Source organism: Natator depressus, chromosome 26, assembly GCF_965152275.1.
Source record: "Natator depressus isolate rNatDep1 chromosome 26, rNatDep2.hap1, whole genome shotgun sequence".
In the NCBI taxonomy this organism is placed as follows: domain Eukaryota; kingdom Metazoa; phylum Chordata; order Testudines; family Cheloniidae; genus Natator; species Natator depressus.
In genome coordinates this window covers 6561719-6577607 of record NC_134259.1, presented here as the reverse complement: position 1 = coordinate 6577607, position 15889 = coordinate 6561719, and the positions used below count along the sequence as shown (strand labels likewise).

At 45.5% G+C, this 15889-nt stretch overlaps 1 protein-coding gene across 2 annotated transcripts in view; it reads left to right on the top strand.

The window, feature by feature from the left end:
- Positions 1-367: 367 nt before the first annotated feature.
- LOXL2 (lysyl oxidase like 2) overlaps positions 368-15889 on the top strand; it is an 86805-nt gene continuing 71283 nt past the window's right edge. Inside the window, exons 1-3 of one of the 2 annotated variants that reach the window (XM_074940213.1) lie at positions 368-543; positions 1550-1632; positions 11282-11722. In XM_074940213.1, coding sequence (XP_074796314.1) covers positions 11362-11722 — 361 coding nt within the window. In that variant the 5' untranslated portion in view covers positions 368-543; positions 1550-1632; positions 11282-11361. The remainder of the gene's footprint in view (positions 544-1549; positions 1633-11281; positions 11723-15889) is intronic. The other variant, XM_074940212.1, reaches the window with a different exon arrangement.

Sequence of the window (15889 nt, the reverse complement as noted above, 5' to 3'; positions counted from 1 at the left end):
AAAGGGAGGTAATTATAACGGATGCTTTGCTGTAAGACCATGTCTTACTATGTGTTTGTACAGCACCCAGCACAACGGGACCCTGAACCCCATTGGAGTCTCTGGGCACTACAGCCATATAGATATTAAATAATAATAATAATACACAGTAAAATGATCCTGAATGGTCTGTTCTTTAGGGGCCTCCTGGAAAGCAGCTCACATTCCCTGTTCACCTCCTTGGCTGCAAATCATTTCAGTGCAGCGCTCAAGGAATGCCACAGCTCTCAGATTACAGCAAAAGCCCATGATATCACCCATCAGCCTAGCTGGTGTGTCTGAGCTTGGAGGGGGTGGGCCCTGGGAGGGGTTTGCTTGGATAACTCCAGTGAAATTTGCCAGGAAGAAGCAGGACCAGGATTTCTGCAGCACATTTCCCTGGCTGCAGAGTATTTCCTAAAGGAAAGGGGACCCCTCAAACTGAGCTCTCTCTGTTCAGAAGAGGCACTTCAGTGCAAAGAGAGCAGAAGGAACTGAGGTCATCCCCCACCAAAGCATCTCCAGGTAAGTGCAGTCCTGCTGCATTGCAATCCAAAGAGTGGCATTACTATTACAGAAGTAATGCCAGAGTGATTTGTGTGGGTAACTCTTTTTGAAGTTGTTTGACAGCCAGCTTAAACCAACCACCGAGCCTGTGTCGGGGCTGAAAGTCAACCTCACTACTCTTTGAACTTCTTTTCTTTCTCCAACTTCAGTTGGTTATTTAGCATCTACATCTCAAAAGGAGGGCGAGGATGGGGAGAGAACCAGTAAAACAGATCTTCTTGTATTCCTTTGGAAACTTGTTCTTAAAAAAAAAAAAAAAAAAAAAATGTTCTGCAGATTTTCTCTGTCACTTGGTAAAGATGTTTGTGGTCAGGTAAAACTTTCTCCCCTGTTCGCTTACAGGAATGAGTTGGGACTGAACTAATGAAGTGGAAAAGCCGTGTTACTAAATGCCTGCAAGTTGAGACAGCGTAGATTCTATAACACTTAGCCTGTGCCTGATTGAGTCTAGGAAGCTACAGTCCATGCAGTAACCTCTGTGTAAATGTCACCCATTTAAGACTTCAGAAGCAGTTTAAATTCTCTTGCCTGAATAAATGATTCTCCAAAGGAAACATTTAAAAGCAAATGTTCCCCATCCAGGGATGGTGTGAAACATACAGAGATCTATTTTCATAAGAGGACATTTCTTTCTGTTGTTGTGCTAAGATTCAGTTGAATCTGAGCTGACACTCTGTTCCTTGAAACGTGGTCCTTGCACCGAACAATTCTTTCTTTAGAGTGACCATATTATCCCGAGCTCACACAGCTGTCCCAGGAGGATTTAGGATGACTTTCAATTTGTGAGTATCATGAGAGAGAATTGTGGAGTGTTACCTAGAGGTGACACCAGATGTTCACTTGCACAGTTAAATACAAAGCTTCAGCATTTAAACGTGTGAAACCTCTTTCTGGAATGAATGCTGCTCTTATATGGAGCCTGTGCTGAGGGTGTTAGAGAAGCAAATTACTCTTCTCTTTTCAGACTAGCGGCTACTACTTAGCTGAAAACAACAGGTGTTACTGTCTGCAGCGCCGGAGGAGAACCTGAGATCAAATAGTTTAGAGGTGAGCTTACAGCAATACTTGCCTCGGTTATCTGGGAGTATAGAGAGAGAACCAATTCGCATCCCAGAGGAATCGGTTCATAAAGGCAACGTTGTGCTGTTTTCAAACAGCTGCTTGATAGAGACTGGAAATAATTTGCTTTCAGGTTTCCACTCATCGGTTTAATTGCACCCACGTTATACCACCCACATAGTGTCTCCTTAGGTGGAGGTTACAGTGCTGTTACGAATCAGACAACGCAAATATTGGCATGAGCTATTGTAACAGTAGAAAATCTAACCAGAAACCACATCTTTCTGGATAGTATGCTTGCTGGTTGTTGCTGCATAATAACAAATCTCATCTGGGCTTGCTAAGTGTTACGTGAGCTTAGACAACACATGAGAAAAGGGCGTTCTTTTTTAACATTAGCTGTAATATTGGAGACAGTCAAGTGGAGGTAAGTGAGTAACAGGATGACCCTTTAAGATCACATATGATACAGAGAGATCTAACAGTCTTTCCATCTCTGGCACTTCTTGACTACTAGCAAATAAAGAGTACATCTGAAGGAGGTCTGTAGCCCCGTGCTATGGTCTTGGTCAAATCTGACAAGCTAAGCAGAGGCTATCCAGGTTAGTACTATCGAGGAAATCCAACTGCTGCCGAAAGTTGCCCTAATGATTAGTACGTGGCATTCCATCCCTGAGACAATCGCCCCCCTGCTCACCACCCATGTTGTGAAATGATCTGTGCTTGCTGCTGTAGGTGCTGTCTTTTGCATGATGAAATAAAACTGATCTCTAGGGCTCATGTGGTCTGGAATTCTCCTAAGTTCTCCTTCCAGTTTCATGTGTAATCGATTATTAATTCTTATCCTAAACTTTTTTGCATGGTGTTGCCATACACTGTTAAACAGCTGCCATGTTCCACCCTAGAAATGGCTTCTCTTCAGTAGTAGGTGGCATGATTGCACAGCTCATCACTCAGTTTGTTTGTAAAGCACTTCAGGATGAAAGGTGTGACTGTATAGAAGTGTGAAATGCTCTAGGAATGGGGTGTGTGCCTAGATACGGTGTATACTGTGAGTGTGTGTAAATATACGTCGTGGGTGAAATTGATGCATAGTATAAGCCCCTTGAAGTCAATAGAGTTCCACCAGTGATTCATTTGATCCAGTGTTTGAGGATGTACATAGATATTTATAAATATACAGTCTGCAAATAGTCAATGGCAAAATAAATATGGAAAGTAGATATATAAAAAATTAAAAATCAGACCAAGTCCCAGTCAGAAAACTCTAGTGAATTTTGGAGAGACCGTATACATCATCCCTGTGCATGTGATATCCAGAATATTTTATATCTTTATTCAGTGCTATAAGGTATTAGCTGGCTGTTTTGTTTGTTCCCTCTGGTGATGCTTATTAAGTGGCAAAACCTCCAGATTCGGATCTTCAAAAGAGAGTTAGGTCCAACTCCCATTGACTTTCAGTGGGACTTAGGCTCCCAACTCCCTTGGACTTGATGGAAAACCCCAGCCCTCATGCCCATTAATATTAAGGGATGTTCCATCAAGGGGTGGATTAAGTCCAAAAGTAACACAGGCGAGATATCCGCATAATGGAAAACCAGAAAGATGTATGCATCTCTAAATACCAGAGTCACCATTCCAGTTCTGCGACTGCATGTGGTGGTGATGGTTCAGGTACTTTAGACTGAATCAGCATTATGCGGGGATTTTCCTTTTTTTTAAATGGCATTTAATATTTGCTAGCATTGCACAAAATCATTGTGTATCCAGAGCGTGTGTGCATGCACGCACACGTTCTATTGCGATGAATCCAAGCATGTCAGCCGTAGATTTCATTGCACTACCCAGTTGAAGCCTCTTAATCATAATGAGCAAATCACATGCCATTAAAGAATGGAGGGCTGGACTGGGACTCGGGAGACCTGGGCTCTATTCCCAGCTGGCCTGCTGGGTGACTACAGGCAAGTCGCTTTCTCATGCTGCGCCTCGGTTTTCCTATCTGTAAAATGGAGATGATGATACTGAACTCCTTTTATAATGCACTTTGAGATCGACTGATGAAAACAGCGATGCTAGGCAGTATTACTCATAAACTAAAAACATACATTTTGTGGTTCAAGTTGCTGCTGCTTCTGTTAAAATGAATAAGGGGTCTGAGCAGATTAATTGTCCTAAAGTTTAAGAAACCACAGGATATTTCTGGAACTTACAATAAATAACTAGAATAACATTGGGTTCAAAAGTTTACTTCTGCTTAATCATTTCCGATGTGAATTAGAAGGGTAGGGTGTAAGTGTCCTGTCTGTCGCTGGACTTTTTCATACTGATACATTACAGTCCATTTAGTCACCAACACCTATCGGATAGCCAAGGATCAATATTGGCCAGGAGTCTGAGGAAAGTCAGTCATGCTGTAACACGGAGGCTGTCGCTCTCCATTCGGCTCTGTCCTTCATTGCCAAACAAATTTTGGAGAGGGGAGGAAAGTGAAGCTCTGTTGCCAAAATAAAACACACATTAGAAAGTGCAGCTGTTGGGGTGGGGAGGGGGCTTGACATGTGTCCCTCTGTCCCCAGAACAAAAATTCTTTCTACTTAGCTGTAAAGGGGAATTAAAACAAACAAACAATGTAAGGGCTAAAACTGAGAGTGAACGTAAGTGACTTCAGTGCAGTGAGAGAGAGAGAGAAAGGAGAGAGCTTTAATGCTTCTGATGCCATGGTGTTAAGACTCACTTTCTTGTTATCTTTCCACACTTCCATCCCACCCTTCACGCCAGATACATGACAGGAAACAGAAAATCTTCAGGGATGATTAGGGAATTCAAAATTAATTCGTGAAGCTAATAGCTACAGTGGTATTGTCAAAACCAGCCTGAGCAACTACAGTTCCCAGCAATGCTTCTGTTCCCATACGATTTCTGAGTGAGTTTGAGATCCTGTGCTTCTCACCCCTCCTAGCCCTTCTTTGGGCTTTTCAGTTACGTGAGATTGGTAACACAAACTCTGTGATAGCCATGGATATTTGAAGGGCATGCTGGAACAGTGTGGATTCATGGACCTGTAGAATTTCCCTGGGTGGTACAAAGGGGTTCGGTCACTTAACTTCCTTCAATGCCGAGCTGTGTGGCTGGACCTATGGCTCGTTAAAAATGTAGTCCGCGGTTTTTTAGTTACCAGAGTTTCTCTTTGCAGATCTTGTGTAAAGCAAAGGAGGGAAAATCCCAGGCTTCTTAGTTGTGAAAAGTTCTGTGTGTTGTAAATACATTTATCCCTCCAGCTTCTCTCTTCTGGCAGAGTACTGTGCTCTGTCTTGTTTCTGTGGGTTCCCCCTCACCACCCCGTTGTACATATTTCATTAAGTCAGCGGCTTTTTTTTCGTTACCTAACATATGAATGTGCAGCTGACGCCAGAAAGCTTTTTGTAATTATCTGCCTATCCTATGTTCTTTGCCAAGCTAGATCCTGAGACAAGTCAGATGGTGCTTGTGCCATAGAATAGCACGATGTCTGTCTGTTACCTTGTCCCTGAAAAACCTTAATGAAGGACAAGTGTCCCTCTATGCCCAAGACTCATCCGTTCTTCACGGTGAAATGGGTGGTGGTAGAACTAAATCCTCTTTGCTTTCGCGGATGTTACCAGTTGGGCCTATTCAGTTTGCAGCAGTCTGCTGAGATCCTGGGTTTGCTAAAGCAGCTATCCGCTTGCTACTGGCAGTCCACTGTGTTCTGTTTTTAATGATCGTTCAGGCAGAACTGAAGCAAATGGGAAAAACCCCGAAGCTGCTTGCTAACATCTCTTGGCTTTTTTTCATATGACCGGTTACATTCATTTTAGGTGATGACTAGCTGAATATATTATATCACTATGGACTGAAAGGTTTGCAGACTAGACTGGGCTTGCGGCATCCAACAAACAGGGCCCGTAATGACCTCTACACTTTTACTGTCACAGGCCCGGTCTTGCATCTTTTGAACCTTGTGGGAGCTTTTACGTTGATTTCAGTGCGCCCTGGATTGGACGCCATATGAGAGCACTTTGATCTCAACCATGATCTTTTTTTTTTTTTTTTTTAACCAAGCTGTAACTATCGATCAAAACGGAATCCAATCTAAGAGGATCCAGTGTCGGGTAAATTGCAGGCACGTTGCAGTGTGAGTCTGCATGTGAAATAGTTGCATGCTTCAAGCAGGAGTTGCCTATGGAAAAATTCTGAACTACAGCACTCTTGGCTCTTCACCTGCAGTATGTGAAGAGCTAGGAAACTCTCTCCCATTAAAAGAGCTTGCTTTATCTGAAGCTATAGGTACAGCCTATCAGGGTGGCATGCAATCTCTTTGGAAATGCTGCTTTTGAAAGCCCCTATGCATTGTTCACCCTATATGATATCACGAATTAACATTGCTATAAGGGTGATCTGTGCCAGAGTACTTACTCCTGCATTAAGTATCGGGGGGTAGCCGTGTTCGTCTGTATCCACAAAAACAACAAGGAGTCCGGTGGCACCTTAAAGACTAACAGATTTATTTGGGCATAAGCTTTCGTGGGTAAAAAACCCACTTCTTCAGATGCATGGAGTGAAAATTACAGATGCAGACATTACTGTACTGACACATGAAGAGAAGGGCGTTACCTCACAAGTGGAGAGCCAGTGCTGACAGGGCCACTTTGAACAGGTGGATGTAGTCCACTCCCAATAATGGTTGAGGAGGTGTCAATTCTAGGAGATGCAAAGCTGCTTTTGTAGTGAGCCAGCCACTCCCATTCCCAGTTTCTCTTTGAAGTGTGTTTCTGAAGGTTTTTTCGTTGAAGGATGGCTACTTTTAAATCTGTTATAGAATGTCCAGGAAGATTGAAGTATTCTCCTACTGGCTTTTGTATGTTACCATTCCTGATGTCTGATTTGCGTTCATTTAGTCTTTTACGTAGCGACTGTCTGGTTTGGCCAATGTACATGGCAGAGGGGCATTGCTGGCACATGATGGCATATAGCACATTGGTAGATGTGCAGGTGAATAAGTTCCTGATGGTGTGGCTGATGTGGTTGGGTCCTCTGATGGTGTCGCGAGAGTAGATATGGGGACAGAGTAGGCAACGAGGTTCGTTAGATGGATTGGTTCCTGGGTTAGTGTTCCTGTGGTGTGGTGTATAGTTGCTGGTGAGTATCTATCTATCATAAGCAAGCTATACCTCTAAGCAATTGACTCTTCTTGAAAAGCTGATGATGCTCCATGGTATGTGCTCTGTGTTGCCTCAGGTAGGGCAAGGATTGTGGGTCATTAAACTTCCATCTACTGTACACATTTCCATTTGCCCGTTGCACCGTAGTTTTTATAAGGAGAGAGGGAGAGGGTAGGGATGTTGAGGTCTCAGAAGGGAGTATTAAAGAGCTCTGTTGAAGTCACCAATCTTTTTATCGGCAGCTGCTTGAAGGTACAATTGCACAACGTTGCACATTCTGGAACCCTTGGGCTGTTCATCAGTGTGGTACTTTCTTCTCCGTTTAGCACACTGAATTAGCAAATCAGGTTCTCCAGACCAGCAAGATGCTGCTTTTCTTCTTGTGGCTTTCCCAGAGTCGCACCAGCACCTACGAAATTATTAAAATGGGTCTAAAGTCCAGGCCTTTAAGCAATCACACAGGTCTCTGACGTGTAATGGACTTCATGATCTGTTGAGAAAACATGATTTATTTCAGGTCACATTGATAACTGACATGAGCATTGAGGTCAGCCAAGTTACTCCTCTAGCTGAAGTGGTAGGGGTCTGTGCTGAGGGTCTCTGGTTCAATCCCTGCTGGTGACCTTGATGGCTGTCTGTCTCCCTACATGTGTGGCACCTTAAAAGGGTTCTTGGGGCCTGATCTTGAAAGTCGAGGCGTAGTGTTTCCTCTCATGAGTTGTCCCATTGACTTCAGTGGGCTTTCTCAAGTGCATAATGGTTTCAAGGAGTGGTCCCTTAGTCCCAGTGCAGGCTGGGAATGATTTGAGGGTCAACACGGGCTTATGTGCTGCTGGACCCACTCCTGCTCCCATTCAAGTGATGTTGATTTCCATAAACAGCAGGGTTGATCCCTGCATGTCTCTGACTTAAAACCCCCACTAGCTTTAGCGGATCAGGTCCTGTGTGTGCAAGTGTCCTTATTGAGATGATAAACCGCACCATTTATAGATAAAATTATCTTTCGACTGTTGTATTCTATTCTGGTAACATTCCTCTCCTTACTATAGGATGTATTAATGTGCTTGAGGAATGTGTTCTGTAGGGAGTTGGGGCATTGAATGGAGAACACACAGTGTACAGTTTAATGTGGTACCTTCTCGGGCCGGTGAATGGCAGCTATTTCCTAATCCCTATTGTGAAATAGCCCAGCCAGTAGCAATCAGAATGTCTATTGTTCCTTCTCTTTGAATGTACACACTATTGCATGCAAACCAAATGGAGCATTCCTGGCACCCTTAAGTACAAAGGGACTCAAATTTGCTTCAAGGTGGCTGTTGAAATCCATTGATGGTTTGTTTGTTTTTAAACTCCAGATGGAAATGTGGTGGTTGTGCAGCGAGGAGAATCTGATATTTCTGGTCATGTTTGAGTTGCTCCATTGTTCGTGGGATGCCACAACTTTGAAAAAGGGATTCTTGATGAGCTCTGTAGGGTTTATATTCGACTTTGTGGTGGCAAATTCTATATTTGCTTCACCTGCTGAATTCTCTGAAGAAATTACAGCCCGACATGATTGTGAAGAAAAGGAGCTGCATGTTTCCTCAGAGCCCTGTGCATCCATCCGTCCCTTTCCATGACTGATAAAACCCCAGTCCTGATTCAGCCCTTACCAGTATCTTGCAGAATCAAATCTTAAGTAATGAGTTAATGTAGAGACAGAGGATAGTCTTCTGGTTTAAAGCACAGGACAGGAAGTCTAGAGATCTGGATTGTTTTCCAGGCTCTTCCACTGACTTCTTGGGCACATTAATGTTCTGTGCTTCCGTTTCCCCTGAATGGGGAGACCTACCGACCTCACATGGGGGTAAGGCTTAAATCATGAATGTGTTTTGAGCTCTTCAGAGGGAGATCAGAGTGCTTGAGAGAGTGATTTGCCAAAGTACAAAGGCACAAATGGAGCATCTTATGAACACAGAGTGAGATTTTCAGTTGCCGGGGGAATTTAAAATGCTCAGTTCCCACTGAGATTCAGGGGAGTCCCAATCCCTGTGATGACTTTTTGCAAATCTCAGCTATAGCCTTGGCTGTAAGTGAGCCTTTTGCTGTAAATATTTACCTCGCTAGGGTTTTTGGGGGGTGTTTTTTTTTTTTTTTTTTTTTTTTTTTTTGGTGGCTTCGGAAGATGCAGCCATATGTCTGTGCACTGTGCTCTTAACCTACCTAATTCGGGTGGTTGCCATTTGTTCCTTTAAATGTTCTTGTCCTGGACCCATCCCTGAACTAGCCGACTGCCTATGTGAACTTTAGGCATTAATATTTGCCTTATTGGATCACGTCAGCATGTGGGCTCTGATAGCTTTTTATACCAGATGTTTTGACACGAGCCAAGAACAAAAACCAAACTCATAACTCACATGGCCATCCAGTGCTGTCCCAACGTAACTCTCTGCTGGAATCACTGGATATGCGCCGGGCGTGTTTTACGTAGCATCTGGTCCCCATGAGCCTTTTGCATATGCGAAAAAGGCACATTAAGTTAAGTCATAACGCATATTGCACTCTACTTCCATTGGCAAACCCCCTTAATGAATTGTCAGAAGAAAAGAGAAGTCATGTGATTGAGGTGAGTCCCAGGTGTCCTGGGACTCGGGAATCTGGGTTCTACTCCCAGCTCTGCCACAGACACCACGTGTGACTGTGGGCAAGTCACTTTTCTTTCTGTGCCTCAGTTCCTGATCTGTGAAAGGGGGATAATGCTTCCTGACCTCATGGGGTGTTGTGAGGTGTATAGTTACCACAGTGATGAGTCCCATACAAGAGCCTAGAAATCAATCTTAGTCCAGTGAAGTTCATGGGAATCCATGATGTTAACAAGCACAAGATTTGGCCCAAACCCAGAACTTTGTAGCACTCTGTCCCCCTAGTTTCCCCAAACCAGTTTTGTTTGAACCATAGTTAACAACCTCACTGTGCCAGTCAAGGATAGGGATGTTTCAAATGCACCCACCTTTGTTACTTGCACTTGGTTCAGAGAGAGAGACTTTTCATCCAGAGGTCTCAGAGCCCTTTACGAAAGGAGAGTCTGTATCATCATCCCTGGAAGTGACTTGCCTGAGATCACTTTGCAGTGTGGTGGCAGAACTGGGAATTAGGACCCAAGTTTCCTGGCTTCCAGTCCAATGGACCACACAGCCTCCATTAGCAGCTTGGAAGGCTACTTTATCCAGGTTTCCCTGTGCCCGTGTCTCTTTGTCACCTTTTGGGGTAGCACAGACCTCGCACATACTGACCAATCTTCCATTCTAGACATCTGTATTGGTGACTCTCCTTCCCTGTGTTTTGGCTGCTGCCAGGGAACGATACTGCTTTGGGGAGTTGGGGATCTTTTTCCCACTGCTCTCTGGCATTGCTTCATTTGGAAACTATTCAGCCTCTAACGTCCACGTGTACTCCCGGACTGCTCCACGTGCTGGTTGCATGAATGACAATGTGGAATATCTGAGGGCTGGGGCAGGAAATGAGCTGACATTCAGTTCAGCACTACTTCTGGCTCAAGTTTCTTAACCAGAAAATAACTCCTCCTTCCGACCCTTCACTCACTATAAACATGAAGTAGTAGTTTAACCACTGGACTTCTATCTAGTTGTCTTATGGCTGGAGTTGAGCTATAACATTACCAAGAGGCCAGAGAATGTCAGACAAATCTACATTGAAAATTATTCCTGTGCATGACCACAAACAATAATTCCGTATAGATGAAGCCAGACGTGCAGTAATGGAAATATGCCGTATGTCATAATATTGGGAATCACGAAAACTCAAACTGCAATGTAAATCTCTCCATTCTTGACCACATTATTTTATTTCGTTTCCTCTCTGTTTTTCCACCATTTAAAGGATGGATTTGGCTTTTTTTTTTTTTTAATTTATTTATTTAAGTGGGGGAGGGATAGCTCAGTGGTTTGAGCATTGCCCTGCTAAACCCAGGGTTATGAGTTCAGTCCTTGAGGGGGCCATTTAGGATCTGGGGCAAAAATTGGGGATTGGCCCTGCTTTGAGCAGGGGGTTGGACTAGATGATCTCCTGAGGTCCCTTCCAACCCTGGTATTCTATGAATTGTACATTTGCTGAGATGGCCACAGAATTAAAATGGCAAAACCCTTGTTCAATCAGACTGTTGAATAGGTTAGTCTGCTTTGGTCATTTTAAATGCAGTTCCATGAAAAATTGTTTTCAGATTAGAGCTGGCTGGAGAATAACAGTTCTTTGTCACACACCATGTTGCGGTTTTGACATTTGTCTCCGTTGCCCTGCGGAACAAACCCAAGACCTTCGATTTCAAAAACATTTCGCTAAAACACCAGGAGGGGCAACTTGGATGTATCCTTCCATTGGTCAGGTCCCTTCTGTAGAGAAAAATAAGTCCCCATTGTTATCATGTTTTACCTCTGACACAGACTTTTCTTTCATTTCAGCCAACCCACGCAGCATCCTACCCGCACTGAACAGCAGCTGCTAAAGGAGGTGCTGGCTCTGAGAACCGCAGGGGCTGAAAATGGGAAGATGCCTGAGTTTCAACTGTAACCACTGTTTCATCGTGCTGTTCTTCTTCAGCTCTCTGAGCCATTTGGGCCTTGCCCAGTCTGAGCACTGGCCCTACTTAGGCTACCCTGAGCAACCCCCTCCGCAGTACCACACCCCCCAGCAGCCGGCCAACGTCCCCAAGATTCAGCTGCGGCTCAGCGGGCAGAAGCGGAAGCACAACGAGGGGCGGGTGGAAGTGTTCTACAATGGGGAGTGGGGCACGGTGTGTGACGACGACTTCTCCATGCACGCCGCTCATGTGGTGTGCCGGGAGCTGGGCTACGTGGAGGCTGTGTCCTGGGTGTCGAGCTCCAAGTATGGAAAGGGAGAAGGTAAAGTCGCCCGGTCTCTGCGGCCCACCTTTTGTTTATGTTCACCCTACTTTCCTTGGCCTTCTGTGCATGCCCACGCTGTGGTGGGGTTTCCGGTGGCAAATGACTGAAACAAAATGAAAGGGCTTGTCTACGTGAACGCTTTGTTCATGGCAAGCTGGGGTGTACATCTGCTCTGCGCGAGCCTGTTGCGCACTCCAGTACTTGGGTGGATCCTGCTGCCGTGCACTAACGGTTCTCTAGTGTGCTTGAATCCGCTCCTGTTTCAAAGCGGAATATATCCAAGCACACTACAGAGTTTTTAGTGCGTGGTAGCAGGGTCCACGTGGATGCTTGGAGCATGGCAGGCTACCGTGGGGTTGATTTACATCCCAGCTAGCCACGAGTTAAGTGTCAGTGTAGACAGGCCTGAGCTGAGTTTAGAGCTATTGAGAGGGGCCGGATTGAGCAACCTGGAGATTTAAAGCCCTTGATGTGTCAGCACAACAGACTGAGGATGTGGCTCAGCCCTGGCCTAAAGGAGGCCACCTCTCGGAGAAGAGGAAGTGACTCAGACCCCATTCCCAGGCTACCACCGCTGGTGCTAATGGAACTGAGATTTAGGGTACCCAGACATTTCAGATTGGGAGAGGCTGGGTGGGAGTCTTGTGGTTAAAGCATGGGACTGGAATGCAAGAGATGTGGGTTTGATTTCCGGTGCTGTCACAGACCCCCCCCTCTGGGACCTTTCAAGGTAGCTTCTGATGATAGGGGGCAGGGCTTAGCAGGCCTGGGGCTAACTTCTGGTTTATAGCTTATGTTCCCAAAAGCTCATGCTTCAGGGTTTTGGCCAGCCGCCTACAGGGGTCAGGAAGGGATATTTTCCCCCGAGTCTATTCAGGGGTGGTGGTTGTCGTTGATCTCCTTTCTCTGTAGTATCATGGATGGTCATGGCTGGAGATGGGACACTGGACAGGGTGGGCCAGGGCACAGAGCATTCTCTCTCTCAGGAGCTTGGCTGGTTGGTTCTTCTCACCTGCTCAGAGTCAACTGATTGCCATAGGTGAGGTCAGGAAGGAATTTTCCCCTAGGTCAGTTTGGTAGTGACTGTGTGGAGAGGGGGGTTTGCCTTCCTCTGCAGTGTGTGGGTGCAGGTCACTTGCCAGGGTTATTTGGGCATCTCTCACTTAACCATTTCCCTGCCATTGCTGGGGTCTTAGGCACTGGTGCACCTCGGTTCCTCCTATTCTCTGCCTGTGGCACATCATAGTCTAGTGTCCCGGGGGTCTCAGTTTCTTTGGTCTAATTTCGGTTATCAGGTTTAGTGTGCGGGAGCTGGGTGGTGTCGGTGACCTGTGATATTCGGGAGGTCAGATGGCATGATCTGGTGGTCTACGACTGTACGACCGTCTTCAAGTCACTTAATCTGTGTCTCTTGTTTTCCCGTCTGTGGAATGGGGATAATGGTCCTTCCTTCTTCCCACCCTGTGCCTTGACTCTTCAGATTGTAAGGGACTGTCTGTTACTGGTAGTAAGCGGGCGGCAGACTAAAATTTTGCGGAGGGAAGCAGTTTGTCTTGACAGGTTTCAGAGTAGCAGCCGTGTTAGTCTGTACTCGCAAAAAGAAAACGAGTACCTGTGGCACCTTAGAGACTAACCAATTTATTTGAGCATAAGCTTTCGTGAGCTACAGCTCACTTCTGAGTGGCTTCTCGACTAGCCTGTGAGATGCCCCAGCCTGCATTTCTAATTACGTAGTTCAGCACAATTTATATTAATCATTCAGGAAACTAATATACTAGGTCTGGCAGGGGAAGAGTTCTCATCAGGCCGAACCTTACATGGAACTCTGTGTTTATTTTTTCTCCTCCTTGATATTACATACAGATGGCTTGGATGCAAAGTGGACTGTTACAGACGAGACATCAAACCGATCACGCTTCAAATTGGGGCTTCCAAATATGCATTGAGTTAAGATGTAGGAAGGCAAATATTGGTTTGTTATATGTAGGAATTGTTTATTAAAATCATGTATTGGGTTTAATAGCTCCATAAACCTCAATAACTCTGTTTAATTGTCTTATCTACCATAAGTAAATGTTTGCCTACTGAATATTTTATAATTGATAGCATGAAGCATAGAGCCAGGTTCACGCTAGATGTAACTCCATTCACTCCAGGCAGTTACACTGGGGTTGAATTTGGTCCATAGTTTTTTAACACCGTTCTGTAACACTGACACCTATAAAATTACCCATAAAAAGGAAGCAGGGCTTAAAATTGACTTGAGAGAAATTTGAGACCTCAAATGTTGTCCCACATTGTGGATCTTGGCTCCCACGGTCCAGCAGGAGATTTCCAAGGGAGAGGCCGTGACACTTTAAACAAAAGATTACCCTCTGATTCACTCACCAAAGAGTAAGTGCTCTTTCTCTGTGTGCTGCAGGGAGCCCATGCAGTGGAGATGGGATTCACCAGGGCAATTTCTGCATTGCTGTGGGGAGGGTCTGAGCATGACTTGATCTGGAAGAGAGAATCCAGGATACGGTGAATCAACCAGCCAAATGTAAAATGCACCATGGGCTCAGGATATGTCTACATTGCAGTGTGAGCCTGGGGTTGTTAGAACTCGATTTATCAGATCCTGGGTTTAAGCTTTGGCATGAGCATTGACATCATTGATAATCCCTGGCTAGGAATTGTTGAAGCCTGGGTCCCAATCTGGGGCTATAGCATCTACGTGATGTCATGCGGCCCCGAGTCCAACCAACTATATCCCAGACTTCCTAGCGCCCACCCAAAATGTAGACACTCTAGCCCTTTGTCTATGATGCGGGGGGGAGAAACTTGACTATCCACCAAACTTGACTGTCCAGACGACAAAGGAAGTCAGCCTGTGGGATGCTTCTGGCAGACTCCTAGAGCACGAGTCTGGTGGGGCTGCATCTACGTTGAAGACATGGGGCTTGAATCCTGGATCCCAGCTTGACTGGGGCTTGGCCCCTCCACCTCCACGGGGTCCTGGAACCCTGGGTCATCACGATTTGTGTGTAGCTTGAGCCTGAGTTCGAACCTTGGGCTTACATGCACTGCAATCAAACACCCACAGCGGCCCTGTGTTGTCTGACTCAGGCTCATGGGGCTACAAAAGTGTCGTGTAGACTTTGGGGTTGGGCTGGAGCCCGAACATCTACCCTGCAATTTTATAGCTCCATAAGTCCAAGTCAGCTGACACGGGTGAGCCACAGGTGTTTGGTTGTGGTGTAATCACGCCCTCTGAAGCTATGGCGATGGGGGGATATATAGGAACCTAGTTAGAGAGAGAGAAGAGGGAATGCACCAGTTGCAGAGGCTGCCCTGGTGTTTTCAGTAGCAGCTGCAAAACTGGAAGAGGCGGGGATTCCTTCCATGTGACCAGCATGAGAGCTTGCATTGCACCATGACCATCAGATCCCTTGTATATAACATAGTAGCAATGATGCCGAGGAGGTCCTATAATCTCACTTTTTTGTTTTTGTAACTTTGATTGTTACAGCTGGGGGAGGGGGAATCTCTTTCTGATCCCCAAATGTGGAACACCCCTTCTGTGGTCTGTCACTTGCGTTAAGCATGCAGGGCTTGATTTTTATTTCAGAGGCCCACAGCTCCCCTTGAAGTCCTAGGGGCTACAAATGCTCAGTGCTTCTGAGGATCAGTCCCTTAAAGACTCCAGGGATGGGCACTATATGCAGCCCAGAGTTGGGACAGTAGATTCCATGTGACGCTGTAAATGCTTTGACCCTCATCAGCTGTTGCAGGGAGAGTGTGGCCATGGTGTTGAGATGTGGCCTGTGATTTTAGGTGTCCAACCTGGTGATGCCTTAAAGGGGGCCTGATGTTTCAGAAAGTTGGGGCTCAGCACTGTCTGAGAGTCAAGCCTTGTTAAGGTGTTTCAACCTGGAATTCCAGGCCTCCCAAGTCATTAGGCACCCATTGAAATTTGGGCCAAAACACACATTTTAAAAAAATGACACGATTCAACCAAAACTCGGAGTTCTCTCCAAAAGGAAGTGTAATTGGGATTTGACAGATTAGAGAGGATGCAAGAGGCCCTGGATGTAGACAACTGATTGATGGCATGTGCAATTGGAGGCCATGCTCTAATCAACTGAGCCGAGGGGACCTACTGACACCAGACGCTCTGAAGTG